Raw genomic sequence first — 24277 nt, forward strand, 5'->3', positions numbered from 1 at the left:
ACTCCACTTGCCTCTCTGGTTTGCTACTTAATAAAGCCGTATCAGCAGTACAATCTGCAAATCGGAGTTAAACTGCTTAAGGCATCCGTCAGTTCCCTCTAAGGAGCCCCAGATACTTCTTGTCTGATGTCCTAGGCAGCTAAATCTGCCTTTGGCTTTTGTTTGGTTAGGGGAGAAGTATTTCTTTGTTTTTGCAGAGGTGTGGGTTTCAGGGGAAAGTGTCCCGAAGGCAGTTCCGAGAAGTAATGGTGAACTTGGTATGATCTCATTTTTCCATACCCAATTTGAACACCTAAACGGTCTCCTGCAGAAGGAATCTTGCCAGCTCTCACCCATCCCCGGGAAGACTGGAAAAGCCTAGATGAAAATTACAGATAAAGCATCTAATAGATCAATAGTTTCAACCTTTTCATCCTCCAAGCATTTTAACAACCTCAAATGAACTGGCCATATTGACAGATATCATTGTAGCTTTTTCCCTTTCCCTGGCTGCAAAAGAGCATTTCAATGTACAAGAGGTCAGTCAGCAGCTGAGAAGACAGAGTTTGCACAGGACATACTTCCACTAAAAAGTTGCTGACTGTTTCCCTGAAATTCAGATTTAACTGGGAATTCTGTATCTTTACTTGCTGAATCATAGCATCAACTTTGCAACCTTGCTGATGCTCAATAAATACTACAGAATTATGAGTTACTCTCATAAGAACTGGCTGATAGCTGAACCGGGCAAAATTCAAACCCAGCTCATCTTCCATTCAAACCATGACCTAGGATTGACCTTCTCTCTTTGTTCAGGGCATCGCTAACTGCAGAAATTCAGAACATAAAGGTTCACAGCATCAAGTAACAAGTTCTAAACAATTTGGCAAAATATGATGTATAAGGGATTTTCCCAGAGAAACATCCAAGCTAAGACCAAAAAAAACCAAAACCAAAACAAACAAACAAACAAGACTTCTTTCTAAATCTGGATGAGATCTGCACCTAAAAAACCAAACAGATTGATCCAGATAGAACAGGCCCTAAATCTTTGAACAGCCACCCATTCTGGGCGGTTTCCTGCTGCAGATTTTATGATATCTTCACTTCACCTTCTCTCACAGGCCCAAACTGAGGAAGCTGTAAAATCCTGGGCAAACACAGCCATTTGTGAAGAGAAAAGCCAACATGAGGCCCATCTGTACTTTACAAGGGTTTTGCTTGTCCTGCTTTTGTGTGTCACCATTTACAAGGAAGCCAGCCTCCCTTCAGAGCACCTGGCTGCTCTTAGAGGCCTTGGTTGGGTTTTCAGTGTCTTCCTAGAGAAAATATTTTTATTTATTTATTTTTTTGGGGGAAGAGTCAAAGGCAAGCCCTTCAAGGACTGACTGATGCCCTTCCTTCGTGGCCACCATATTACACTCACGTTATCTACTCATGACCCACAGGACAAGCTGCTCTCCAAGGACCTGCCTCAGTGGCTCTCTGGCTCCTCGCTGCCCAGCAAAAGGCCTTCCACATAGCAGGCCCTCGATAAACACCAAGGAAGGGAGCCTCTTGTCTGACAGGAACCCTGAAGCCAAAGCGGCAGGGCGGGGTGGGGGGAAACAACCCTGAAATCATTATCCAGTGCTGGACCCAATACCCGCATTCTTGATCTATGATAAGTAAGGGAAAATACCATGTCATGCCTTCGAACCACAAAAGATTTCCATGGAATTCAAGAAGCTCCTTTCGCAGCTCTAATTTTAAGGCAGAACCTAGGAGAGAGGATACTGGTACAAACAGAGGTGGGGGGCAGTGGAGAGGAACTGAACAAGGCCCCTATTCTGCTCGGTGCAGGTGCTGGTAACAGGACACCCCTGTCCACAGGGGGACGTAGGGTAGGGAATTCAAGGTGTGGTCGGGTGTTCTTCACCCCCCAGTCTCATTACATAACCCCCAACACACTCTCGAACCTCGTACAAAGTTCTCCCTGCACCAGGCCCAATTCAGCTCCCAACATACTGATTCTTGAGCAACAAAGCTGAGGAAAATATTTGGTTTTAGGATCCAACTTTAAAACACACACACACACACACACACACACACACACACACACACAACTAAGTTAATTATTAAAAGAAGCAAGATAGCCACAAAGTGACCTGCCCTCGAGTTTGGCCAATCTCCTGGTCTTAAAAGCACCCGAAACACCACCAAATTCTATGGCTGGTTCAATTACCTAAAAAAAAAAAAAAAAAAAAAAAAAAAAAAAGAAATATATATATATTTTTTTTCTTTTTTTTTTTAATTTTTTTTTTCAACATTTTTTATTTATTTTTGGGACAGAGAGAGACAGAGCATGAACGGGGGAGGGGCAGAGAGAGAGGGAGACACAGAATCGGAAACAGGCTCCAGGCTCCGAGCCATCAGCCCAGAGCCTGACGCGGGGCTCGAACTCACAGACCGCGAGATTGTGACCTGGCTGAAGTCGGACGCTTAACCGACTGCGCCACCCAGGCGCCCCATTTTCTTTTTTTATTTAACTACCACAGCATCAAATCCCTATGCTGTATACCTTAAACTAATATAATGTCAAATGTCAGTTATAGCTCAATAAATAAGTAATGGCTCATATCTGCTATTTGTTGTATGTAGCCTGTTTTTCTTGGCATTTGGCTAGAAACTACAAAAAAGATTCTAGGCCCTCTTTAATGCCTAAATGTTGTCAAGCATCAGAAGCCAGTCAACTGGCCTTCCATACAGTCACTTCCATGCTATAGTTCCCCCAGATGTATGAGCAACAAGCCCTTGCCTCCAGCCACATGAATCTCATCTCCCCTTTCCTTTGGGACCAGCTCACATCAGACAACTTGATTTATGTGGACGGGCGGAAAGGCAGCCAGTAAGCGATTTTGCACACCACCATCATTAGTGACCACCACCACAGTGGGGTGGAAGACAGGAGGAAAAAAAACACAAGGTTTCCTCTCGTCAAGGAATCAATAAGTTATTTAACAGCTGCTGCTGGATCCCGATGGAAGACGAGTGAGGGTTACTTCCGCACCCTTCCCCTGAAAAGGATAAAACACTGAGGATTTAGCCAGATGAAGGATCATTAGAAAAAAGTAGAAAGTTTCCTCTCTAGCTTCTCAATGTCTTGAGGGGTTTTTTTGGTTTTAGAAGATATATGGTGTTAGGCCTTGAAATTATTCCATTTTTTGTTGTTGTTGTTTTTTTTTTTCCTCTCCTCCAAAGAGGAAACTGACTCCCTTCCTGTGTTGCTGTACATTTTGGAGAATCAAATGCTGCTTAAAAAAAAAAAAAAAAAATTCCTTACCCTTTCCTCACCCCAGTGTAACATTCCTTCTGGGAAAATAACCTAAAAATTTTCTCAAGATGGGATTCCAAATGGGTTTCCAACATATACACTTGTCCTTCAAAGCAAAGAGAAAGGGGACCAAAGACATTAGAAACCCATCATGGCAGTTCAAAAAAGAGGAAAACAAGGATAAACAGGTCATTAGAAAGCCACCTGATTTCAGATATGAAAGACTGACTTTAATTGCTGGTGACTTCAAGCATTATGCATACTACACGTTGCTTATCCTATGTGGCCAAATGTTTTAATTCCTTTTTAAAATGTCACTCCCATCCTATCCATAAAGTCTTTTAAGAAAACTCCATGAAAATATCCAACAATTATCTTATGCATAAACAATCTTGGAAATAAGTCAACTCCTCTCTTTTTCCTTATCTCTACTCCCCAAAAAGTCTGGAATTCTGCAGACCCCAAGGCAAGTTTTAGTCTTCAACTCAAGCTTGCTTTTACAATCTTTGCCAAAACAAAACAAACAACCTTAAAATAAATGCCTTCCCACAGGATGCTGAACAAACCCTACTAAATTCAAAGAGAAAAAAGTCAGGAACCACAAACTATAGATCCAGCCCTGAAGGGGCATTAAATCTTTATTTTTAACTGGAATCTTGCAGAGGGAAAAGCATGCCACCTTAGCACCCACAAATCCCTCTGGCCAGAATGCTAAAGGCAGCCATGGGAGGCAGGTGGAAAACAGGGGGCCCATCCCGTGGTGAGCTACCTTTTGAATGGCTCAGGGTTGAAGCCAATAAATACAAAGAACCAAGACTGGACAGATTAAGAATTAAGGAACAAAGAGAGAAAAAAACTCAAGATGTGAACACGCTGGGACTGCAGTGGGCAGAACTTTTAGGTCACTGGGTCCTTGTTACTACTGAAGGACTAGGAAACATGCATTTCTCTTCTCCAAAAAAAAAAAACACCCACAGCTTTACCAACCCATCTCAAATTCTTCCCCTGGTGATCAAAATACACACGTGCCTCAAACTAAATCTTTGATTATAAGGCGTATAGAATTTAAGTTAACAAGACCCCCCCCCTCCCCCCAGAGTCCAAGGCAGGGACACCAATCTTTGTCTCAAAAGAGCACTTCAATAAATCCATGTGGATTGAGGGCAAGGGAATGAAAGAGGCTGTCTTTGAACAGGGAATAATCCACCTAATTCCAAGTGGCTGGATTAAAGGCATTCCTGGACAAGCAGGGTCTCGGGAAAGATAATGCTACATGAATGTCAATTTCTGACAAAAACAAAAAACAAAAACCAGAAACAAGCAAACAAAAAAAAAAAACCTGCCTCTGTAGAAGGATGGACAAGACTGTGTTGGAGGCACCTTGGGAAAGTTCACCCTTGAGGAGATGGCAGTTGGTTCTAAAAAGGGGAAGCAGGCCATGACAGCTGAGCATTCCTTTGCAAAGTCCATCTCCCAGGCCAAACCCTCTCCAAACCTTACACTTCATCAGACAGAAGCTCCTCCAGACGCCCAGGCAGCGGCTGAAGAGGGGCTGTCCACACCCACCGGCTGCACAGCCTTCCAAACCTGCCTACTCGTTTTGGAAGCCGAGCTTTTAATTAAACACCACCTCCCCGGATCTGTTGAGGCAAACTGGGGCTGGGCCAGAGCCAAAGAGAAGCTCCCTAAATACACAAGAAAAAAAAAAATCCCCCCACCGCCCCCAATTCCCACCTCCAGGCAGCTCGCACGGCTGGTTATATTTCCTTTGGATGAGTAACACAGGGCCCTGGTCTATCTCTATGCACCAGAAAATCCACATCCAAGGATCAGGTTATCCCCAGTCCCACCCTTTGCAGGAAAAAGCCAGGGTGTTGTTCCCCGCCCCCAATACACACACACGTGCCCGCGCGCGCGCACACCGACACACACAGACACACACACACACAATATCTACACAATCCTTCCAACAGAAAACCGGGAGTCTGTGTTTGGGGGGCGGAGGGGGCAAAAATACAGTTGTTTAGGGGGCTCCAATCTTGCCTTCAGGCTAGGAGGCTCAGCCAGAAGGAAGGTCCCCAGCAAGGCTACTCTGGGAACTTCTGCTTCGCGCCCCTGGGGAGGGTTGAGGGAAGGCATGCATACCCTCACCAGCTGTGGAACAGCCTAATTAATACCTAATTTGCTCAGATTCCGCACCCCCCCCCCCACCAGGGTGAACCTGAAAGCCCAGGAGGGAGAGGCAAAGCTATCCGGCCGGGGACGCGGGTGGGGGGTGGGGGCTAGTTCCCGCGGCCGGGCAGAGCCCCTATACCCCTCCCCACCACCGCACCAGGTGCCCCCACCCCGTACTCGGGGGAATCAGGTGTGTGCCCAGGCACCCATCCTCCGCGGGTCGCAGACGCTCGGTCCAGCGACAGACAATGGAAAACTTGGGGCCGGGGCCCTGCGCCCCCAGGGAAACGAGATGTTACCGCCCCCTGGGACAATAAGCGTGGAGAGGGCAGGGGGCATCAGACACCCCCAGGGAAGCCGCCCAGCTCGGTGACCCAGCAGTGCCCGGAGCGGCGCCGCGGGTGAGCAGGTGACACCCGGCCAGAGCGCTCCCGCAGGTGGCCGGCGGCCACCGCGTAAGCAAGGGCCGGGCGGACGGCCCGGGGCGGAGGCGAAGCTCCGCGGCGAGGTCACTGCGCGGCCGCCCGCACCGCAGCCGCGCCCCCGGCGTCCTACCTTCATGTCGCTGATGATGGTCTGGAAGAGGCCTCCGAGCGCGCTGCATTCCTTCTCAATCACAGCCTCCATTTTCCCGGCGCCGGCAGGGTGAGGACACACACTCGGGGCCGCCTGGACTGTGCGCGGGGCCGGGGCTCGCTCACCCGCGAACAATTCCACCCTCCGAGCGACCCACCTCCGACTCGCAGCCTCTTCTGCAAAGAGGGCGAAGTGCCCGAGATCGGCTGTTCACTGCCCCAAATAATAATTTTAAAAGCCAAACCGCGCTGCAGCGTGATTCGCCTACATGCAGCGCTCGGCTCCTTGCCTTAAAAATGCCCGGAGAAGACTGACAATCAGGCCACCACTGGTGCCCACGACGGAAACGGCAAAGCCCATCTTGAAGCAAAGAAAACCGCCCGCTGACCCGGGGCCAGCGCCATTTAAAAATCCAAGATTTTCTAATTTAATAATATTTTTGAAGTTAAAAAAAAAATCGACCAACAGCAGAACGCGTCTGCTCGCGGCTCCCGGATCTGTTGCTCGCAGCCGCGGCCGCCGCCTCCTTTTCACTCCTGCGCGCCCGGCCCCGGCGCTCGCTCTGGCGCGGCTCCCGGGGACGTTCGGAGGGGCGCACGCGCGCTCGTGGCCGTGCGTCCGCCGCGGGGGCGCGGGGAGGGCGCGCGCTCGCGGCCGTGCGTCCGCCGCACGCGGGCGGGGCTAGGAGCGCGTGGCCGGGAGGCGCGTGGGGCGCCCGCAGCGGAGGGGAACCGGCGGGCTGTGCAGCGACTAACCCACGCCCGCGGGAGCCGCTTCTTCCTCCGAGCACGCACGGAGCACCCCCTCCTGCCCTGGCCGCGGGTCGGAGCACGGAGAGGGCGTGTCAGCACGCTGCTGGGCGAACGCCCACCCCACAATGGCTGCGAGCGCCGGGAACGGAGGGTGCACCGCCGCTCCCTGGGGACTTGCAGGGTGGCACGCTTAGCGCAGTGCCCAGCATATTGTAGTGAGCGCTCAGTAGGGCGGGAAAACTGCTGTGGCTGCTACTGCAGCCTTCGGGGAAGAGGCCCGTTTTGTGATATCTGGACTGCAGCGCCAGTCACGATTGCAAACAGCAATCGTAATTTGTAATTAATTTGTAATTAACAAATATGTAATTACCGAGAGTTTGGGGGCGTATCCTATGGCGGGAAGCCCAGTTCAATAAAAGTTGCAGGATGCTGGCAAAGCAGATTGATTTGTCATTGTAAAATAAATGTATACTGTGCTTCGATTTATGGGGATTGTTGACTGCCCCTGATTTGGACGGGTTTTTTTTTTTTTTTTTCAGGCCCACTGAGGGGATTGGCTGTTGGTAATAACTGCAGAGAGCCCTGTTGGGAGATTTAACCTGGAAAGAACACAAATGTGCCTAAGTTGATTTGCAGGCCGGTGGTTCATTTTCATAGCTCTACGGCCTAACTGCATAGCTTAACACCAAATAGGCAAGAAGGAAGGGAGAATCAAATGAAAGGCTTTTAAAAGACCTTAAAACAGGGGCGCCTGGATGGCGCAGTCGGTTAAGCGTCCGACTTCAGCCAGGTCACGATCTCGCGGTCCGTGAGTTCGAGCCCCGCGTCAGGCTCTGGGCTGATGGCTCGGAGCCTGGAGCCTGTTTCCGATTCTGTGTCTCCCTCTCTCTCTGCCCCTCCCCCGTTCATGCTCTGTCCCTCTCTGTCCCAAAAATAAAATAAAAAACATTAAAAAATTTTTAAAAAAATTAAAAGACCTTAAAACATAAGCACCTAACTCTTCACTGCTCCCTTGACCTTTGAGCTTACTTTGTGAAGCACAAAGTACAAAAGGAAAATACTGGCGAGGAGACCAAAGAAATTACATGTAAAATGCTGTAGACTTGTGTCAGACTCACTAATAATAGCTAAAGTTCTGGCTTTGAAAAACGGCATGAGTCAAATACATGGAGGGGCATATCACAGCTGCAGAAGATTTCCCCTGGGCCACCTTGCCCAACTCTTAATCCCAACTACCCTTCTCCACCCCTCTCCCAAAAATCATGAGGAGTGTTACTTCTGGAATTAACCAATCTTTTAGACAAGTCTTCTGGGTCCCGTCCCCATGGTGATTTGGATGCCTAGGTCACATCTTCACCTTGCCAATAACAGTACATGATACACAGTTTGCTCTCAATCATTACCATTATAATGATTTTTAATACTATTGGTATTATAGTGATCAGGTCACTGTTTATAGAGCCTGATTGCCTGGGTTCAAACTCCAGTTTACAACCTACTAACTGTATGACCTTGGGCCAATTTAACGGCTTCATTTTCCTCATCTGTAAGTGGAGATAAAGACTTAATAGGGCTGTTGGGACTTTCACGTGCATTAATATATGTAAAACATTTAAAGCAGTTTCTAGCATATAGTAAATAAGCGCTCAATAAATCTAACAGATGTAGTTTATTCATAATAGCCAAGATGTGGGAACAACCTAAATGTCCATAATGGATGAATGGATACAGAGAATGTGGTATGTCCATACAACGGGATATTATTCAGCCCTGAAGGAAATCCTGCATAGGTGACAACATGGATGCAACTTGAGGACATTGTGATAAGTGAAATAAACCAATTACAGGACAAATGCTGCATGATTCTATTCATATTAAGTACTAGCTAACATACTCAAACTCGTTGAATGGTTGCCAGGTGCCGTGGTTGAGGGAAGGCGGTAATGGAGAGTTGCTAACCAATGGGCATGAAGTCTCAATTACACAAGATGAGGTAAGTCTAGTGAAGGAGAGATTTTGAACAGGAAAGGGGCAACATCAGAGTTGCACCCCCTACATTGCATTCTTTCCCCGTGTTTGAGCCTCCCTCAAACTCTCTCCTCCCTTTGAAACACCTAGCACTCACTGGGCTGACATCAAGAGCTGATTAACATGCAGTTTCTCCCAGGACTATTTGCTTTATTATTATTATTTTTTAAATAGCTCCTAGGAGGAGGAACCCAGAGGAATGAAGCTCTACTAAAGGAATTTCAAATCTTGTGGCCTTCGAAAGGAGAGATTGAGAGGCAATGAAGATTTCTCAAAGCGGTTCCCGTCACCCTGCTTCGCCCAGTAGATGGTGGTGGGTCAGGATGCTTACCACCATCTCCTAGCTCTGTAACCTCTGGCAGGCTATTTGATCTCTGAAGCCAGCCTCTATTTCCTTGTGGGTTCCTAACTTGTGGCCTATTCCCAGGATCGAAATAGATATCAAATGCCTATCATGTAGTCATGCTACACACATGAGTTTCCTTCCCTCCAAGAAGTGATTCTCAGCCCTGGGTGTACTGGGAGCCCTGCCTGGTCCTCAGACTTGGCAACTGGAATCCCCTGGGGGGACTTTAAAACACCTGTGCCTGGGTTCCACAACCAGGGAGCCCAATTTAATTCATCTGGGCTTTTTAAAAGTTCCCAAATGATTCTAATGTGCAGCAAATTTGAGAACCTTGATCTAAGGAACTTTAAAAGATACCCATGCTCAGGTCCTACCCCTAAACAATTAAAGTAGAATCTCTGGGGACTGGGCTCCAGATTTTTTTTTTTTTAAATGTAGTATACATATTTTATTCCATCCTCATATAAGGATACATAGGCGTGTGTGTGTGTGTGTGTGTGTGTGTGTGTGTGTGTGTTCATATTTTGTCCTTATTTGCTTCACCCAAATAGGATCACATCACACACACTTTTCTGGATCTTGTTATTAACACTTCGTGTTAACACCTCTTACCATCAACAATTCCTATAGAAATCCCTCCAGGTCAATTAATATTATTCCAATACATTTTTTCTTTTAATTTTTTTTTTACTTTGATACATTTCAGACATACAGAAATAAGCAAGAATAGTGCAGAGATCTCCACACTTACCCTTCCTTAGATCTCCCAAATGTTTATCCTTTATGGTATTTCCTCCATGTCTCCATATGCTTTAAAGGCTCCTCATGAGGGGCGCCTGGGTGGCTCAGTAGGTTGAGTGTCAGACCTCAGCTTAGGTCATGATCTCACAGCTCGTGAGTTCTAGCCCTGCACGGGACTCTGCACTGAGCCTGGAGCCTGCTTTGGATTCTGCATCTCCCTCTCTCTCTCTCTGCCCCTAACCCACTCACATTCTGTCTCTCTCAAAAATAAATAAACATTAAAAAAACATTTTTAAAGGCTCCTCATGAGATCCTTAATGTATGTCCCCGAGGGGAGGCCTCAGGGTTGCTATGAGGGGTGTCATTGTTTGTGAATCTTCTGACCCCTTGTAAGAGATCCTTGCCCAGAGGTAGCTGTGCAAGGTGGTGAAGAGGGTAGGCTCAGAGTCAGGCTGCCTAGGTTTGAATTCTGACTTCTTTGCTGCCCAGCCTTCTGTGCCTCAGTTTTTTCATCTGTAAAATGGATAATGGAAGTGTGAACTCCTAGGGCTATGCGAGGCCTAAATGGGATTATTTACTCTAGTACTTGGCACACAGTAAGTATCCAACAAAGGTTAGCTAGTAATATGTATTGATCATTACCATGGCTCATCTATGAAATAAACTTAGTTCAAGCTCCTTTTTATGACCTATTAGCACAATGCTTTATGAGCCCCAAACCACTAAATCCCTTAGATAAATTGGGAAGTTGGCAGTATATAAAAGTGTCTCAAATTTAGAAACTGAAGGCCATTTTAAAAATGAAACCAGCAAGAATCAACAAATCATATCTGTTGCAATGATTCACCCTAAGAGATGGTTTGTCTGTGTTTGCAGATGGTGGCCTGAGATACACCCCAAAATAATATAGCCTTAATGTGCAGAATGTGTCACTGAGGCAGGAAACTAATGAAAGAAGGTATACCATCATGAACCAATTGGTAGCCAGGCCAAAGTAAGGTTCTGGAACTGCAGGGTCCCAAACCCATGCCTATGGGGGTCAGGCAGCATACCTGTGTGAAGCAGGCCAATTGTAAGTTCACAAGAGGTGGGGAGGGACACTGGAGCCCTGGTCAGCAAAGTGCTCCCTCAAGAGCCAGCTGCTCCATACTCCCAGGCCAAGTGGGAATGTGTGTCCTTAATCACCACATGTTCCAGTCCTTCCAGAGGGGCTGACACTTTGGATCCTGGTGTGAAGTTCTCCAAAATCTAAATATTTTCAAATTTCCCAATTTTTAAAAATCTTCTCTGCAGGCCAGTTTGTGGCTTCTGATCATGGCACTCACATACGGGGTCTGGTTCATGAGGAAGATGTAAAAGAGGGGGAAAGGTATAAGAATTTGCATTTCTCTGGGACTGTTCAAGGACAAGAGGCCCGATGTTATGGTGCTAGGTCACCAGAAAAGTGTGCCTGCCCTGTCCTGGATAGGGATGGTTTTGTCCATTCCTGAGACACTTCTGGAGCATCTACTCCATCCCAAGTCACACTTTTTTTTTTCCCAGGAATGCCTGGTTCCCTTCTCCCTGTTGATATTCTCCCAAGCTGCCTGCCGACTACTCATTTAGCAAAATTAGTTACCTTGATATTGAGAATGGGGCTTGCAGGGGAGCAGATACACCCATCACAAATTACAGAAGAAGATTGTCCAGGATCCAATCTCTTCCTCTTCCCATGCTCAGCTTTTCTGTTCCATACGAGCACTGATGGAAAAAAAGGGGCATTGTGTAGGTAAGATATGAGTTCTGGTTATATAGAAGCAAAAGAGTGAAAAGCCTTATTAGCAAACTTTACTTTTAACATACCACGTGAAGCAACTGAAAAACATCTAGTTATATCTACTTAATCAGAGGCATCTGAGTTTACCTAAAAATGGAAAATATTACACATTCTGCAAAAACCAACATTTCCCTATGTAAACATTTTACAGTTATTTTTAGTATACTCAGAGTTGTGTGACCACGATCACAACCAATTTTAGAACATTTTCACCGAAGCGAATCCTTACCCATTAGCAGTCACTCCCCACTTCCCCATACCTCTCCATCCCCAGCCCTAGACATCTACTAATCGATGTTTTGTCTCAATAGATTTGCCTATTCTGGACATTTCATAGAAATGAAATCATGCATTGGCCTTTCTCGTCTGACTTCTTTTACTTAGCATAATATTTACAAGGTTCATCCATTCTAGCATATTTCTGGACTTCATTCCTTTTGTGGCTGAATAATATTCCATTGTATGGATATACCACACTTGTTTATCCATTCATTCGTTGGTGAACATTCGAATTGTTTCTACTTTGACTATTATGAATAAAAGTGCTATAAGCATTCATGTCTGAGTTTTTGTGCTGACATATGTTTTCACTTCTCTTGGGTATATACTTAGAATGGAATGGCTGGGTCATACAGAAAATCTGTTTGTAACCTTTCGAGGAATTGTCAGACTATTTTCCAGTAAATGGTTTTTTATTCCATGTAATTCGTAAGGTTTTTCACAACATGAATTAGCTCTGATGAAGTCAATGTCAATCTATTCATAACAGTGCTACCATATGTCTGCATCAAGATTTGGCTGCTGTATCATCCCCAACTAGTCATTGGTTATATGGTAAATTTCTCTGTTACCTAGCATTGCACCCACAGCAAATTGTTTATTGATCCTTCCAATAGCATGATTTTAGAAATTTTAAAATTTGTTTTACAGCAATCCCATTGTTGAGATGTTTCTAGCATTAAGACTTCCAGGTAAACAAAATTCTACTGTAGCCAATTAATAGTCTGTCTAAACATCTGTCACTCATAAGTTTGGCTAGCGGTAGTCATTACTGAGAATTCATTAACCCTAGATTCACCGATAAGGCCAAGATTCTGCACCTGCAAAGCTGAATTCTGGTTTGTTTGGACAGCAGAGAATATAAAATGACACAGGAATTAAGAGTGCATTGCGGCAAGATACTAAAGACATCTATAGATTTTGCTGTGCCCACTTTGCACATTTAACTGATCGGGGTTCCTCTCTCCAGCAACACCACAGGCGTGCCTACAATTTCAGGAGGTTTTGCCAAGGCAGATGCAAGCTTCCTTCTCCTAGGTCTCGGGCTTTTCTTTAAATCAACAGCAAAAACAGGGGCATGGGAGACCTGTCTTTAATGTGCTAAGGTAGATTGGGTACGGTTGTGGAGTCATAGAGATTTAAGTTCAAATCCTCATGTGTCCATATGACAGGTGTGTCCATGAGCAAATTACTTGACCTGCCCATGCCATTGATAAAATGCAAAATATTCTTACTTCCAAATCTTAAATATTAGAGATAATGTAGATACTGAGCCTGAGCTGTGACAGACACTCAAAACGGTGTGTGTGTGTGTGTGTGTGTGTGTGTGTGTGTGGTTCTTAACCAGACTGCTGGCTTTGTTTGGGGTAACAGAGGTGAATTTCGGCCTCTGAGCCGGGAGACATTTAATCAATTGTTTCAAAGCAGTTCTGTCTTGTTTACTTTTAATAATGGGTTTGTTTGCTTTTAATAATAAGACCCAGACCCAGCCCTTCTATTTTCTGAAGCTTGTGAGCAAATGAATGCTTGTGAACTGAAGCTCGGCAGCAATCTCTGCAGCCACAAGTGGCCAGCGGCCACAGGCAACAAGTGAAAACAGGTTGTGCGCAGGGAAACGTTTCATTTGCAGAGGGTAATGATATTTACCTGTGATCCTATCCAGTAGCTTCAAAGGTGGTGGCAAGCATTACCTAACTAATGAGCACGACACCCCATGGGCCACTGGCCCCAAGGCAGGAATGATGGTATGTAATATCTTCCCAAGGATGCCCATCAGAAGAGAGAAGGAGAAGAAAAAACCTGTCCACCTGAGCTTGACTAGCTGTATGATCTCCGGGAAGTCAGAGATCCCTTCTGGGCCTCACTTTCCTCATTTGTAAAATGAGAGGGTTGTTCCAGGTGATGTTAAAGGTGTCTTCCGTGTGACGGTGGCTGACCTTCAGGCCTGACTTTAGGCTCACTCTCAACCTTTGTTGGCTTTACATATATAGGTGTTTATGTCTGTCTCTGTGGGTGTATATATGTTTATGTTTTGGAAGCAGCTGGAAAAAGAGATGAGGGAAGAGATGGGTGCTGTTTGCTCCAGGCGGTGACTTAGGAAGGCATTCCCAGAGAAAGGAGAAAATTGGAGCGCCTGCGTGGCTCAGTCGGTTGAGCGTCTGACTTTGGCTCAGGCCATGACCTTGGTTTGTGGGTTCGAGCCCTGTGTCAGGGCTGCTGACAGCCTGGAGCCTGCTTTGGATTCTGTGTCTCCCTCCCTTTCTCCCCCTCCCCTGCTCATGCTCTGTCTCTCTTTCTCTCTCAAAAAATAAATAGTAAACATTAAAAGAAGAAAATCACCTCCCAAGTGATGCTTCATACCCTTCTCCCACTGCCTTGGACTCCTGGACTCTCCCTATTACCTTGTCTGTCACTAGACAAGCAGAAGGAAGCACAACCATGAGCTTGTCTCATCTGCAACGGGGGCACGTCTTCCCCCCAAAACTTGTTGTTTATATTTATTTTACTCTAAATCTATTTTAACCTAAACATATTGAAGAAGGAGAGACCTACCCATCATCTCACACCTCCTATAGATATGTATTTGCTAGAACAAATTCAACCCCAATCATCAAATGAAAACAGATTTCATAGTTGTTTCACATCGTTGTTCCCCATAATCTAAATTTTTCTGATAGGGAGCTTAATACTTCAAATGGCAACCAGTCCCTTGTTGGTCATAGCTGTTTATTTGAAATAAGATCTTTATCCTGAGTTGGATTCTTTTCCCTTTGTTGCAGTGAATGTTCTTTAGTTCTTTTTTTAAACGAAAAAAATTTTGGGGGGCGTCTGGGTGGCTCAGTCGGTTAGGCATCCAACTTCAGCTGAGGTCATGATCTCTCGGTCTGTGGGTTCGAGCCCCGCATCGGGCTCTGTGCTGACAGCTCAGAGCCTCGAGCCTGCTTTGGATTCTGTGTGTCCCTCTCTCTGCCCCTCCCTCCCCCCTTGCGCACACACTCTCTCTCAAAAAAATAAACATTAAAAATTTTTTAAGTAAAATTTATTTAAAAATAAATTAAAATTAATAAAAAATTAAAATTAAAAAAATATTTTAATGTTTATTTTTTTGAGAGAGAGAGAATTCCAAGCAGGCTCCATACCATCAGTGCAGAGCCTAATGTGGGGCTTAAACCCACGAACCGTAAGAGCATGACTTGAGCCCATACCAACAGTCAGACACTTAACAGAGCGAGCCACCCAGGCACCCCTGCAGTGAATTTTCTTAAGGTTCTATAATCAATGCACCATCTTTCCTTCAACACCATCTCCCAGAGGAGGAATGTAAATAGCCACACAATTTACATACATGTTAGCCACTGGGTCTCAATAACTTATTATTATAGAAATTATGTCTATTATGTAAACTATATTCTCTATATATTTATATGTTCAATTCCATAATATAGTTTCTGCTTGTATTAATATGTATTACAATATATAAAAATAATTAGAAAACTGGATTAATTTAGAAAAAGCAGTTGTCTCAGGGGACTCATTCATGAAAATGGAAAGATCTTTTATCAAGTAATTTCCCCCCAGGGGGCCTTTAAATAGCAATCTCCCCCATTTTGATTCCATCTGTAACAATCCCATTTAGCTGCATTACTGGACCACCTCATTGTGTAAAGGAAGGTAAACTGTATTGGTAACCATTTGGCTCTCTGTTTTTTATTCCCAACTTGCTACTAATTCATTTGGCCATTAATCGAGCTCCCCCCCCCCCCCAGGCCATTTGATCTGTTTGCAGGATAAGCAGGGAGTTAGGGCCACTCCTCCAGCTGTGATGGTTTTCCAGAAGCACACAATCCAAAGAGATATTGTAGTTATAACAGAAATGATTAATTGAATAGCTCCCTTGAAAATGATGTGCCACTTTAAAGACCTCACCTAGTAGCCTGGCTGAGAACAAAGCCAGGAAGAAAAAAAAAAATTTTTTTTTAAAGAATCCCATTAATGGATTTCTTAAAGTGCTGGATGCATGATAGACAATAACATTTCTATAATTTTGATAATATTCACTTACATTTGCATAACTCCACATGGTTTATGAAGCATTTTCACAAATATTGTTGCGGCTCTCACAGTATCAGAGTATCAGAGAGGAGGTGGGGTGGCAGGGGGTGGGGGAGTGGGGTGGGGGTGGGTGGGGGTGGGAGAGAGTGGGGGGACGGCTCTGAAAGTTGTCAGCTGGACCTGAGTCCCAGGAGTGGCAGCGGACTTGGTGCTCGCGACTTCCCAAAGCCGGCTAGGAAGTGGCAGAAATGGCACTAAGACCCAGGACTCTAATTTGAAATCTCTTTTAACCTCACCATCTCCCGAGCATCACAGCTAAAATTACCTTGTTGGACTCTCTTACTCAAGAGAGAAGGGCACACCGACTTGGAAGTATCTGGCCGTTGGGGGCCCAGAAGTCCAAGCAAGATGGCTGGTCACAAAACACATCTGAGTCCCATGAAGCATGACATTATTTTCCGATATTTTAAAGAAGTATGTTCCTTTCTGTGGGGGCTTCATGGAATTTACTGCACGAGGTCCACACATCCTTATGAACCACCAAGCCTATGCAAAGAGAGACTGAATATGCAGTGGTCAGATCATATAAAAAAAAAAAAAATAGAAATAAAACCTTGAGCCAAAATCTGCCCAGGAAACACATCTTTTACCTGTCCTTATCAATAAACAACCCAGGTAGCCGGTCTGCCCTAAATCAGATTTGCTAGAAGACAGATTGCTATCTCTAGTGGCAATCCAGGAAGCGAAACAATAATTCTGTAAAACTTGGCCCCAAGTGTCTAGAACTTGATTGATAACGGATACCTCCCGTATTTCCCCCCTCCGCCTCCAACTTGGGACCAATCAGAGAGAGCTACATGCGCACTCCTAACCAATAGGAGTCCCTGCTTCTAGTTCACCCGCCTCCAGCTCCCCAACAGTCTCCAATCAGGGCATACCTAAGGCTGGGCGGGGGGGTTCCTTCCACAACCAAGCTCTCCAACTTTCTGCCTGCCTGTCCTGTCGTCTCTGCCAAAATGCAAGTGACAGCGGCCGACTTTCTTATGATCGCATATAAATAGCTTTTGCATTTCTCATTTGGTTGGTCTTCGTTTATTTGCAGGGCATATATCAGAGATGTAACATGGCTCATTCATACACACACCACTTCCTTCAAATATTTGCAGTGGCTGTTGCCATGTGGGTCCTAGACCCTGCCACCAACTGCACACCTAAGATTAGCAGATTCGTTCTTTTTGTTTGTTTTGTTGTTTTTTAAGATTTTATTTTTAAGCAATCTACACTCAAGACGGGGCTGGAACTCACAACCGCAAGATCGAGAATCGCATGCTCTTCCGACTGAGTCAGCAGGCGCCCCTCGATCCTCTTTCTGAGTGTTTCCAACGCACAGCTGTCTTTCTCCTTCCTAGTTCTCGGTGTCCTTTCTTGCTCAAGGCTGGGCCTCTCAGCTCCTCTGGCCTGCAGTAATAATAACCATAGCAGCCACCATCACAACTAAAACACCCTGACCTGAATGGCAGGCTCTGTTCTTCACACTTCATGTGTATCATCTCATGTCAGCCTCTGGCTGACCCCATGAGGTAGATGCTAGTTGCAGATGGAGAAACTGAGGCATGGCAGAGTTAAGTGACTTGTTCAAGGTCACGAAGCTGGTGTGATGCAATCAGGACTCTACACAGGCAGTTCGGCTACAGAACCTGGACTCCTCGCTGCGACAAGTATACCCCCTGCAACGTCAGTGGTATATAGGCAGAGGCCACAGCTGCCTGTTCCCCACTGAATTTCCAGCACCTACTTCAATGCTTCGTACAAAGTACATGCCCAGCAGGTATTTGTGGAATGAATGAATGGCTTTTGTCTCATCTGTACAGGGCCTAACAAAACATTTCATACACATTGGAAGTTAATACTATTCGATGCCCTGATTGAGTGTGTTTAATTTTCTCCCTAGTTACTGTTAACAACCAAAGGGAAAGGCTTTACTATACACAAATAGTAGTTCGTTTGCCCTGTCCCCACCGGACTTTTGTTCGTATTTACCTGACGTCTAGTCATGCCTTTTGTTATACTTTGACATTGTTATATTTTGACGCCTTGTTGGATGAAAAGGACCATTTGTTACAATAGGTGCTAGGGAAAAAAAAGAGAGATCATTTGCTCCTTTCCCACCCAGATCTATATCCATCATTTGCTCCTGTCTCCCTTTGGGTGTGTTGTTTTTACTCCTCAATTAGTGGCTCTGCCATGAACACTTCCAAAGAGCCATCACCTGTGGGTCCCCTTACCCTCTCTCTAGAGCTCACCGACTTCTCCTTGACACCATTTACCGGAGGTGGTACTGAGTTTACAGCCTCCTGATCAGCGGCTCTATGAACCCAATTCGCACACACTGAATGCTGTGGGATCCTGTTCGCTGCTGGCAGCTTTTTTTGGGTTGTTCATTTCCCCCGCATGGCACTAATAGCTTTTTCAGACATCTCCAGGGACGTGGACTATTTTGCATTTGTAAGCCACCTTATGGAAAGGACCTGCAGGTCTGAAGTGCCCCGTGACCACTTACTCAGCTGGAGACGTGTCAAGGCCTCGTTCACCGGGAAGTGGAAATGCGTGGTAAGTGTGACATTGTGAATGTCCCTGTGGCACTGGATGTTCACGCAGGACTCTGGCGTGGCTGAAATAATGTCAGGAAAATGGAGTTTTACTGATTCAAAGGATTGTTCTGCTATGTCTTTAAAGCAGGGTAGGGGGCTAAAAAAGGAAGTGCAGTTGTGCGGGGGCAGGCGAAGAGAAAAGGAAGTGTTTAGTCTGAAGTCTGGAAGATTTTGCCCTTCCAAAGCAGGGTGGGGGATCCACCCAAACCCAGGGTTATCATCCCCCTATGCCTCCATCCTGATCATCACGATGGCAGGCTAAGAGAAGTTTCCAAACTAATTTGGGCACCTTCTCCGTGCCAGGCCCTTTCCCTGTTTCACTGTCACAGGATTGCTCTGTGAGAGTTGCTGTGGCCTTAGTTTGTACTTGGGGAAAGTGATGCACAGGGAAATTACACGACCTGGCCAATGTCATACTGCTAAGTGACGGAGTCACCAAAGCTAGGTTTTTCCCTTGGTGCCACCCACACGCTGTCAATGACAGGCAAACAAATGACAGGGACCATGACAATAAGGACCTGTTGCATTTCCTCAGTCTGGTAGACGGTACTCTTTTTGTTATTTGGGGGATCGCCCTGGCTGCGTCCCCTGGGCATCTAGTGGTAAAATCCCTTTCAAACAACAAGGAACAGTGCATTCTCTCGTAGGAAGCTGAATTCTCTCTGACGTTCTCGGTGGGGAATGGTGCCCTAGAAGATAGAATTGACGGTGGGCACTGCGGGGAGGAAAAAAAGACAGCAGGAGGAGCTGGCCAGAGACCTGAGTCATCATGGGTGCTAGACCACAGAAAAGCCTGACAAGGACCCGATATTTGTTTGTTTCCATGACTCCCCACCCACCCTGGCAGAATGAGTTACCCTAGGGTGCCCCCTTAGCCTCTAGGCATTCTTTTCACTATCAATAATTTGTTGAGTGTTTGGGCATGCTGGTGTAGAGTTCAGATTAGGTCCTACTGCACACAATAACATAAACACACGCAGTGGCTCAACGAAGGCAGAAGTTTCTCTTTCTGTTGTGTAACAGTCTACAGGCTGGCTGTGCAGGACAAATATGGCAGCTCCGTGGTGTCATCAGAGACTCAGGCTCTGTCTTTCTGCTCTTCCCTCCCAGCTGTGGCTTCTGCCTCAAAGCCACCTCCCAGTCCAAGATGGCCGCCGGGGCCCTTCACAGGATCAAGAAGAGAGGGGTCCTTCCCAAATGAGTCAGCTACTTTTAAACAGCCTTCCAAGAAATCCCAAATAATGCTTCCACTTATATCCCATCAGCTGGGATTTATTCAAAGGGTCACATTTGGCTGCAGGAGCGGCTAGGAAGTATTGTACTGGGGGGACTGCTGGACACAGATATGTGCAGTTAAAAATGAAGAGTTACGGGGGCGCCTGGGTGGCTGAGTCAGTTAAGTGTCCCATTTCGGCTCGGGTCATGATCTCGCAGTTCATGGGTTCAAGCCCCACATCGGACTCTGTGCTGACAGCTCTGAGCCTGGAGCCTGCTTCGGATTCTGTGTCTCCCTCTCTCTCTGCCCTTCCCCCACGTGTGCTCTGTCTCTCAGTCTCAAAAAAATAAATAAACATCAAAAGGAATTAAAAATGAGGACTTTCTAATGGAAGAATGGACATTATAATAGACCAGGAGTCAGTAAACTATGGCCCGCAGGCCCAATCTGGCCCACCGCCTGGTTTTGTAAATAAAGTGTTACTGGAACACAGCCAGGCTCATTCGTTTACATATTTTCTACAGCTATTTTTGTGCCAACTACAGCAGAGTTGAGCAGTTGTGATGAGATACACCCTGCAAAGGCTAACTATTGACTATCTGACACTTTACAGAAAAAGTTTGCTGATTCCTGGAAGAGACAATAGGCAGCTTGTGGACAAATAGCCCACAGCCAGAGACTGGGCTCTGCACCGGGTGCACAGATGTGGGTTCTGTCCTCAGACAGCTTATCGTCCAGTGGGTGAGACAGCCAAGGAGACCTCTAATTACAACGTGATGTGAGGAGTAGAACAGAACTCTGTTCAGGCTGTTGAACCATGTACAGAGCGACAGAGGCAGACCATCTACGATGGACTGCAGAGACGGGAGGTCAGGCAAGCTTTCCAGATGAGCTTGAAGGATGACAAGCTGGAAAAGAGAGGGAGGGAGGAATTCCAAGCAATGGGAAAGCACATAGAAGTGAAATGCCCAACAGGACGCATTCTTCCCTCTGTATGTCCTGGTTTTCCACGAGTCTATTTGCTCCAGGGGTGACACATCTTTGCCTCCCCAATTGCCAGGGCTGTGTGTGCATTGCACCCAGGTACACAGCACCTGCATCTTGCACGTACTCATCAGTTAGCTGCTCACACGTTAGCATCATCTGCAATCCCATTATCCTGAGTCCTGGGGACCCTGGCCCACTGAGCCAGACTTTAGCGTGTGAGCAAGGGACGCCGAGTTCCAGGGCCAAGTTCAGCAATCACCAGCTAGAAGCAAGGTCTCTGAATTAAAACCTCAATCCCAGGGGCACCTGGGTGGCTCAGTCGGTTATATGTCCAACTTTGACTCAGGTCATGATTTCACGGTTTGTGGGTTTGAGCCCCAAGTCAGGCTCTGTGCTGACATCTTGGAGCCTGGAGCCTGCTTTGGATTCTGTGTCTCCCTCTCTCCCTGCCCCTCCCTGACTCGTTTTCTCTCTCTCTTGCTCTCTCTCTCTCAGAAAAATAAAATAAACATTAAAAAAAAAAACACCCTCAGTCCCACCATTTCCTACCTTGCATGGCCCTGGGCAAGTGTTACAACGTTTCTCCATCTTTCATAGCAATGGGAATTGTGTCACTAGCGTGTACAGGGTTCCTCAGTCTCGATGCCATTGCCATTTTGTACTAGACAATTCGCTGCTACGAGGGACTGTCCTGTGCATTGCGGGAGCACAGCAGCATCCATGACGTCTACCCACTAGACACCAGTAGCATCTCCCAAATTGCGACAACCCAAACTGTCTGCAGACATTGTCAAATGTCCCCTGGTGCTGGGGGGGGGGGGGGGGAGGGAAGGCCCATATCGCCCCTGCTGGAGAACCCATGAGCTAGTAGCAAGGATTAAGTGATATAGTGCATATGTTACGTGTGTAAGCAGTCAGTATGGCAACTCTAATCATTCCCATCACTGGTGTCCAGGAAATGTAAGCCGAGAGAACAAATACACGTCATGCAAGAACAAAACTCTCACAGAAGCAATTTCTGGTTTTAGGCTGGCAAACTCCAGAAAGGCAGTCTTAGCTGTGACAAACAACATTTTCTGTGAAACCCACCTGTTGTGTGTGGCATTATGTGAGGAATGTTGGCCAAGAGGCATTACCAAGTGAGCTGCCAGCGACATCCGTTGTCTTGTTGCCTGATTTTGTTTGGGGGGAAATACCCACCCCCGCTTCCAGCCCTGTGCTTCTCATGAAGGTGAGCCCTATGTTGGCTCCCAAGGTGAATCACAGGCATAAGGGTCAAGTCTCTTGGGGAAGTCCATTCTCCTGGTCACAGTTCTTAGTCCAGGATTGGGAACAGGACTTAAGCCAGGACCCAATCAGAAAAATCCCAGGGGTTTGCTTGGACAACTCTGAAGATGGACTTGAACGTGCCAGGTCGTGAACTCTAGACCGTAGCCGGGAACGGGGGCCGTGTCTGAGAATAAGGCTCCCACAAGAAGGAGGGCAGAAGTAAGCAGCGAGACAAAGAGAAGTGGAGTGCTCTGATTTTTGTCTCAACTCCTGTCCTCGGCAATTCCTGAAACCCAATTTTTTCACCAACTGTTCCTGTTCTTGAGCTAATAAATCCCACATTTGCTTGTTCGTTTGGGCTAGTTTTTCTGTCCTTGAAACAAGATCCCCCTGTCTCAAACGATCCTGGATCCTGATTATACTAAGAGCAAAACACTTCATGAGTCTCTGCACAGTTTGAAAAATGGGCTCCAGCTCATTTCTCTGGAGCTCTTTCAGCTCTGCTGGTCTCACTGTGCTGGTTTTGCCTCTAGGTCGGCTTCTCTGGTAGCAAAAGTGGGGCAGTGGTTCCAGGTTTCACGGATACGTGCCACTAGGAAAGAGAGAGGAAGACATTTCTCAGTTTGAAACCAGCAAATAGAAGTCCTCGGCTTCTCTGTGGTTAGACCAGGTGCTCAACCTTAACCCGAGGTGACGGGCAGATGATCTCCTTGGTTTGTAGCCTAAAGCTAGATCCACGGGGGCTGGCTCGGTGCCATCCAGGGCTCAGAACCGCTACCCACTGGGAAAAGGGCATGGGTGCTGGGAGGCATGCTTGTGGCTCACTTGAAAACAAGAAAGTAATATTAAATGTCAACTAAAATGTCACCTTTGAGCGGCACCTTTCAGGTTTTTTTGTCGGATGTCAGTATTCCTTTTTCTGGGCTCTTTCAGGATTTGCTTGTCAATATATTAGCAATTACATTCTCTGTGGTTAAGAGTTGCTTGCCCAACATCTATTTTCCTTGCTAGACAATTTGGGCAGGGAGCAAATCCAACATTTTTTCTTTTCCTCAACATAGCCCCATACTCAGTGGAGGCTTGCTGTCTGTATTTGTTTGTTTACCATATACTTTGGCTTTATTTTACTCAAGATTTCCACGAGGATTATGCCAGTAGTGATCTTTCTGGCACCAAGGGGCTCCCTTCTGAATCAGAGACATGGCCGATAGTTGTGCCGATAATGGGAGCCTGTTGTTTATGAGAATTATTTGATTAGCAACACAACTGACCTATCTGCGCTAATCTGCGCAGTCCAGAACTTCAGTCCAGCTTTGAAAGGCTAGATCTGAAATGAGGGAGAGGTGTATTAACTAAGTACACTGATTGCTTTCATTTACCAGGAGGTGTTTTATTTTGTTATTGGTTTCTCTCTCTCTCTCTCTCTCTCTCTCTCTCTCTCTCTCTCTCTTTTAACTCAATTAAATTTGTTCCCCTACAAAGTAAGGGCAAAGAATCCCAAGCCCAGCTGGCCAAGAGTCTAATGAAACCTCTGAATTGTATATTCCAGGACGGAAGTTCAAATCTTTCCTCCAAACTTACTGGCTCTATGACCCTGAAAAAGTTCCTTTATCTGTATACACCTCGGTTTCCTCATCTACAGAACAGGGATAATAGGATTAACCACGTTGTAGAGTTACTGGGAAAGTTGAATGACCTAATGTCCGTAAGTCTAGCTCACAGGAAGTGCTCGGCAGGGCTAGCTGTTAATGTGATGGCTCTTTTTATCCTTGAGTGTGCGAGTTCTGACAACTCAGACAAACCGACCAAGGCGGCATCTTCTTCATTTGTGAAACAGGACAAGAGCCCCTCACCCCCCAACCCCCTTTATGAGACCGTCTTGAGGAGCATGTGGTAGGCATCGACTCAACGTTAGCACCAACTGACTTCCACCCATGCTCATCCCAGTGTGGAATGGGTGGGAGGGCACCCTCTGTTCCCCTGCCCCTCTCATCCGTGGAAGAGGCATTTGAAACCCTAGAGTTTGTTTTACAAATAATTAGGAAACTAGGGCAAAGAAACCCTGGTAGGTGTTAGAGCGACATTATGGTTGAGAT

General features: G+C 46.2%; 1 protein-coding gene across 9 annotated transcripts in view; it reads right to left on the minus strand.

Moving 5' to 3' along the window:
- Window positions 1-6621, minus strand: part of MTSS1 (MTSS I-BAR domain containing 1) — a 168073-nt gene extending 161452 nt beyond the window's left edge. For 2 of the 9 annotated variants that reach the window (XM_058699015.1, XM_058699012.1), the window contains exon 1: window positions 6023-6619. In XM_058699015.1, the coding sequence (XP_058554998.1) occupies window positions 6023-6094 (72 nt within the window). In that variant the 5' untranslated portion in view covers window positions 6095-6619. Of the gene's footprint in view, window positions 1-6022 lie in introns of all 9 variants that reach the window. The other 7 variants (XM_058699016.1, XM_058699017.1, XM_058699010.1 and 4 more) reach the window with 6 other exon arrangements.
- Window positions 6622-24277: the final 17656 nt, after the last annotated feature.

Source organism: Neofelis nebulosa, chromosome 14 (genome assembly GCF_028018385.1).
Source record: "Neofelis nebulosa isolate mNeoNeb1 chromosome 14, mNeoNeb1.pri, whole genome shotgun sequence".
Classification (NCBI taxonomy): Eukaryota; Metazoa; Chordata; class Mammalia; order Carnivora; family Felidae; genus Neofelis; species Neofelis nebulosa.